General features: G+C 43.1%; 1 protein-coding gene across 11 annotated transcripts; it reads left to right on the forward strand.

Annotated features, from left to right (window-relative positions):
• Positions 1–535: 535 nt before the first annotated feature.
• Positions 536–5,041, forward strand: LOC127343362 (pirin-like protein). 11 transcript variants are annotated; one of them, XR_007877183.2, is made up of 8 exons: positions 539–1,072; positions 1,239–1,690; positions 1,775–1,866; positions 1,979–2,147; positions 2,317–2,452; positions 2,566–2,649; positions 2,741–3,433; positions 3,741–5,041. XR_007877183.2 is itself a non-coding variant. In XM_071828326.1 (7 exons), exons 1-4 carry the CDS (start codon positions 1,022–1,024, stop codon positions 2,075–2,077), a joined length of 309 nt encoding a protein of 102 aa, XP_071684427.1. In that variant the 5' UTR covers positions 536–1,021; the 3' UTR covers positions 2,078–2,147; positions 2,317–2,452; positions 2,566–3,433; positions 3,741–5,041. The 11 variants fall into 11 exon arrangements, 3 of the variants coding, with proteins under 3 accessions (XP_071684427.1, XP_071684425.1, XP_071684426.1); XR_007877179.2 differs by having other exon boundaries at positions 540–1,072; positions 1,239–1,449; positions 1,538–1,690; positions 2,566–3,433; XR_007877182.2 differs by having other exon boundaries at positions 540–1,072; positions 1,239–1,449; positions 1,630–1,690; positions 2,566–3,433.
• The last annotated feature ends 586 nt before the right edge of the window (positions 5,042–5,627 follow it).

A 5,627-nucleotide genomic window follows, 5' to 3' on the forward strand; every position in this document is an offset into this window, starting at 1 on the left:
TTTAAGATTAATTATATAAAAATTATGAGGGTCAATGTTGTTCTGGACATTTGGGAAGGCTAGAGAGACATCGTATCTTCTGAAAAAATATTTAAATATTTTTTATTAATAGAAGTTGGAGTAGAAACACGGTAAGCTACAGCTTGGATCTTGTATATTTTATAGAATTATTCTAAATGATACATCCTAAATCGTAAATATTAAAATAAATGTTTGGTAAGAGGCACGGTAAACTGTAGCTAGGGCATCTATATTTTTTAGAATTATTTTAAACTCTACGGCCTAAGTACAAGTATAAATATATCAGGTATGTAAAAAAATCTTGGGCCAGGGTCCTTGCTCTTGAGAATGCATCAGCTATCTTCAGCATGTCTTACATGTCCGGTTATATGCAATGGTAACAGATCGTACTTAATTGATACATCTATCTACACTACTTAAAAAGGAGGAACATGTTCCCTATTCTGCCCAGCCGCACTACGACCAATCTTTTCGTCGTCCTCATCATAGTCCCGTTCCGCACGCGCTGGGCCGTGCGCCCGTGCTAACATGGGCCGCTCCAACACCTTTCGTCCTGCCCCGCTAGGTTTCTCAACCCTGGAACACACCCCTCCCCTATCATGCCGCCAAACACGCAGGCGACGGAATCATCGGCACCTTCGTTCCCCTTCGTCGTCGTGCTTCCCGAAAAACCGCACATCGCCTGCGGTCCCTCTCCCATCTGCACGCCGCCCCTCTCCCAGAGCTCGTTGGCCCAGATCGAGGCCCCTCCCAGGTCTGTGCGCCGCCGGCAGCCCGCCCGTGTGCGTGCTCTACGCCGTCCCCGACCTCGAGATCTCATCGCCCACGAGACGACTCCAGGACCCCGGGTTCGTCAGCAGGCTTGTGTTGAGGCGCCGCCGCTGGCGAGGCCTTCGGTCTTTCCCCTTCGTGCCGCGAGACCATGGCCGTCGTCGTCGCTCCGACGGAGACAGCTCTGCCCGCGGCGGACGGCTCTACAGAAAAAGAGGAGTAGTGCCGCATGTCCAAGAGAAAGATGCCCCACGCCTCAGGCTCTTGCCTCCTGCCGCAGGTGAGTTCCTGACTCCCTCTCTTCGCCGGATCCGATCCTCTGCTGCAAATTGGTTGTGTGCTTTGCCGTTTTGAACTATGTCTGCTCATGCTTACGGCTTTATCACGTTTGATAAAATGCATGCCCAATACAAGAAGACATAACTCGTGCTCTGTTTCATTGGTAGGAAATTGGTTATGCGAGTCTGCCACAAGGAGGTCAAGAAGCTGCCTCCACCTCTCCTAGGTCAAAGCCAATACTATCAACATAGCAGCACTGGCAGCCCATCAGGATCTTGCTTGCTCCCTCCCAGACGTTAAGAATTTATATCTGCAACTCATTGTCGTGAACCTTCTAGACAGAAATTACATCTGACTCTTCCTTTCCATTGACCTAAGGTGATTGGGTATTGTTTATGTCTTTATTTATGAAGTGAATAAGAGAAAGTTTTGGATTTATATATGCTAAAATGCTTTAGAAGTTTAGCTCTTCTGCATGTTCTGTTCTACCCTGCTCTGCTGCGTCAGGAGTTGCCTGCAAGGTGTTTCCTGAAATGATTTAGCTATTCTTCTCTGAAGCATGGGGCCTTCACTCAGCAGGATTTCTTCAGGAAACAAGCGCACCATCAGAACAGTACATGTACAGGATACTGTCTACTTCTAATCACAAGAGTATCATCCTACACTTATAACCCATTTAAAATTAAAATCTCTTCTTGATCAGTGGATGGTGGTGGGCAACGACATCGTGCACTCAGAGATGCCGGTGTGAAGAAGAGCCCGCAGGTCTGGATCAACCTCGCCTCCAAGGGCAAGGTATATGTTTCTGATGAACTCACCAATCATCTTCTTGAACAACTTCATTAGTACATGGCAATGAACAGTCACTCAACATTTTTTGCTTCTACAAATGATTATGAATGCAAAGAGCAAGCCAATATACCAGGAGCTGTACAGGAAGTACATAAGACAGGCCTCGAAGGATGGTGTCAACATCCGCATCATTGCCGGTGAGACCTCTGGATGAGGTGTAGGGAGAGCATGGTGATGGTGTAGGGATGCAATGCTGCTTCAAGTTTTTGCTCTTTTCATGCTTGGTAAAATGACAACCATATAAAACCAATAAGTTTTTCCTTAATTTTTTTGCATGCTTTATTCTCCAAGTGTATCAATTTAAGAACTTACTATTGTTTACTGAACATCTGCGAAGATAAGTCCTAATTGTTATCTATGTTAATGTCGCCATGTGCCCATGTGTTGAAAAAGCATCTGAGGGACATCAGATGAGTGAAAATGAATGGCAGCGATATGAAAAGGAATGAACATATTGTCAAAAGAGCACATCTTGACTAGGCCATTTTGCCGCTGAAAAACAGATAGACCACCATGTATCTTCACTGAGGTGATCACATCAATCACTGCATTTTTTATTTGTTGGGGTGCTTTGATAATTGTCAGTGACAACACTTCATTATCATGAGGGTGATGACGGAGGATAATCCTTGTGCTTTGTAGGGTTGCAGCCATCGATGGAGATCAAGGTTCCAAGGAGACTTCCACCGAGAGGGTGGAGCTATTGGTGACATGAAAGAGTGGAAGGTAGTTTTAGTATTCATTAGTCTGCCAACAAGTAGTATTAATTTTTATTTGTCCTGCTATTAGTAGCTCCCTTTTTTATATCTGCAAGTAGGTACTGCCGAAGATTGCTATGATGCAATCTATTAAAGAACTTTCTAGAGATGCTTTCACAGCTCATCATGTAGATTCAATATCAGAAGAGGATCTAATTTGGCCACTGCTATGTTGAATATGCTTTGGATTGGTAAGTATATATTTTGCACATTATGAGAAAAGGATGTGGGATGACAATTCCCATTTTGGTCAGGACACTTTGTGTTTCTCTTATCAGTTCCTATTGTTTGGTTAAATTTCATGTTTGGTTGCGCCAACTCCACTATTTCCTATCTCCAGTGTGAAAAGTTCTTATCATTTGAGGTATCCGAAGTTCGGAATCTAAATTCCTAACAAGTTTTCAACAATGTTCTCTATTTGATTTTTGCTGATGTGATGCTTAATCAGATTATTTGGCGTATTTTTTCCTATTTCCACCGTATGTATTCACCAAAGAGGAAACTTTCATTGCAGCTCAGTTTTACTATAGGATATATATCATTCAGTTTTAGCTAAGGAGGACCTCAAGTGAGCAAAGTTAAGCATGAGAAAGAAGCTAGGAAGGAGTAACGAAGTCATCAAAAAAGCCATTTTAGCCTTTGGAATACAAAAAAACTAAATGCTCTTTTATTGGGTCCTACTTATACATCACGAGTGACCTCAATGAGCCAGGATGGCTGCACAGTCCATATCAGAAGGTGATAGCAAACTGGTAAGAACAACTACAGTTTATAGCTTAACTGTGACAGCATCTTCTCTCTAGAAAATAATGGCACCATTAAATTACATGTACATAAAAAATTATGCATTTAGGATACTCAGATTTTTAATACTTCTTTGAAGAAAGAAGATAAAACTAAGGAGACTACTAGACAAATGCAGTTACTATTGTGAAGTTTTCTACTGAACAACCCCATGGCAAAGCAGTTGCACTACTTGGCATCTCTATTAGAATTTAGGTGTCAAAATCAATTTCCTTGCAACTCAAATATACTCATGGGGATATTTCTAAATCTTAGGTGGTTGAGAATTGGTTTCTGCTTCCCTGGGTTGCAATATCATTCTTGTTATTATTCCCGAATGCCACTGGCAAAGATGGTACCAAGATCAGGGTCAAAATTTCTTTTATCGGGGTAAAAAGATGGTACAAAGCTCATCAAAGGGACCAAGGTTCATAAGGGTGCAATTGTTGAACTTGATAGTACTACCATCGGTTCCTAAGGATGTAGTGCCCCCGATTCAGTCTAATATATCCCAGGTGTTATCTGTCCCTAAGGATCATACTACACTGGCTAATAAGGCATTAAAGGTTGCGGAGTATAAGTGTAAAACCATCTCCACTATCCACTGCTCTGGTTGTGCGTATTATGGCCATCTGGTCAAGGATTGTTATAGGACTGCATTAGTGAAGAAAAAGAAGTGGATTCCTAAGCGGCGTGATCCTATGCACATTTAGCAACAACAACATCTTGGTCCCCAACAGGAGCAACATAATCATATTTTGGCTTTTCAGTTGTTGCCTGATACTGTGGATCATTCAACGCTGGGAGATTTGAGTATTGTCATTGTGACTGAAACAAGTTCGGACTCTAAGTTCATGGATGCTATCGATTCATTAGTGCTACAAGCTGATGCTACCGAGTTGGAGGAGTTAGGTTTTCGCATTGATTATGATAATGGCTGGAGTCTGAATATTTGGCTGCCACACAAAAAAATCTTGGGCTGAAACTCCAGGGGCTTTTGTTCTTACAGAGCATGGGGATCTGGACATGGAGCAGGAAAATGAGGTTCTTGAACTTGCAATTGCCAAGGGGACTGGAAGAGGTGCTTCTGTGTGATGTTGGGCCCGATCTTCTGAGCTTGGGTTTTATCGCCGAGGAAGCGTCTGGGTCAATTTCTGTTGATGGCTCTCAAGGTTCAGTTTCTGAAGCTGATTCTGGGGTGGTGTCTGCAGTTCAGAGATGTGGGCGCTCACGGACTAGCAAGGCGGAGACACCCTTGGTGGTACTCACAGGTGAAGAGGTGTACCCGCAACAATAAGGAAGGCTACCTCGAACAAGTTCTTCCCAATCAGCCGCCACGGTCGCAAGAAGTCCAAGGTTCCAAAAGCCTCCCCGCCTGAAGTTATGCAGATTGAGGAGATGCAGCTTATCGGCGTTGAAAAATGCCATATCGATCCGGCTGAGCTGACCGCTGATCCCCTGATGCAAGGTCGTGATGACCAGTAGTTTCTCTTTTCTGTAATAATATTGCTTAGACCTTGTTACTTTTGAGTTTGCAATGAACCGTGATCGTGTGTGAAATATCTTAAGTTGGAATATTCGTGGTGTGAATGATCCTCTGAAATGGCCGTCTATCCCTAACGAGGTTGAGGAAAGCAATGCTTCTATTATTTGCTTACATGAGACCAAAAAGAGGTCGTTTGACAGTAGTTTCATAAACAAATTTGCTCCTAAACGTTTTGATAAGATTGCCTACATCCCTTCATGATTTTAACGAATATTGTTTGGCTTTTCTCTCTGCACATTGCTGATGATGACTTGTGGTTAATACTCGGTGATTTTAACTTCTATAGATTTGTGGAAAACCGTAATGGCCAATATGAGAGACATAGCCACTTTCAATGAAGTAATTAGCTATCTTGGGCTTATTGAGTTACCGATTAAGGTTACATCATATACGTGGAGTAACATGCAGACAAATCCGCTTCTGGTTCAATTGGATTGGTTTTTCACGTCTATGACCTGGACTCTAAAATCCCAAACATGCTTGTTACCCCTCTTGTCAGATCAACTTAGGCTGGTGCCAATGCATCACAGGTTATAGCCTCGCCACGTCAGCTTTTACCCTCACTCTCACCCCACTCTCACCCCACGGTGCCAGTGCACGGGCTATAGTGCTAGCTC

The sequence above is a fragment of the Lolium perenne genome, chromosome 3 (genome assembly GCF_019359855.2).
Source record: "Lolium perenne isolate Kyuss_39 chromosome 3, Kyuss_2.0, whole genome shotgun sequence".
In the NCBI taxonomy this organism is placed as follows: Eukaryota; Viridiplantae; Streptophyta; class Magnoliopsida; order Poales; family Poaceae; genus Lolium; species Lolium perenne.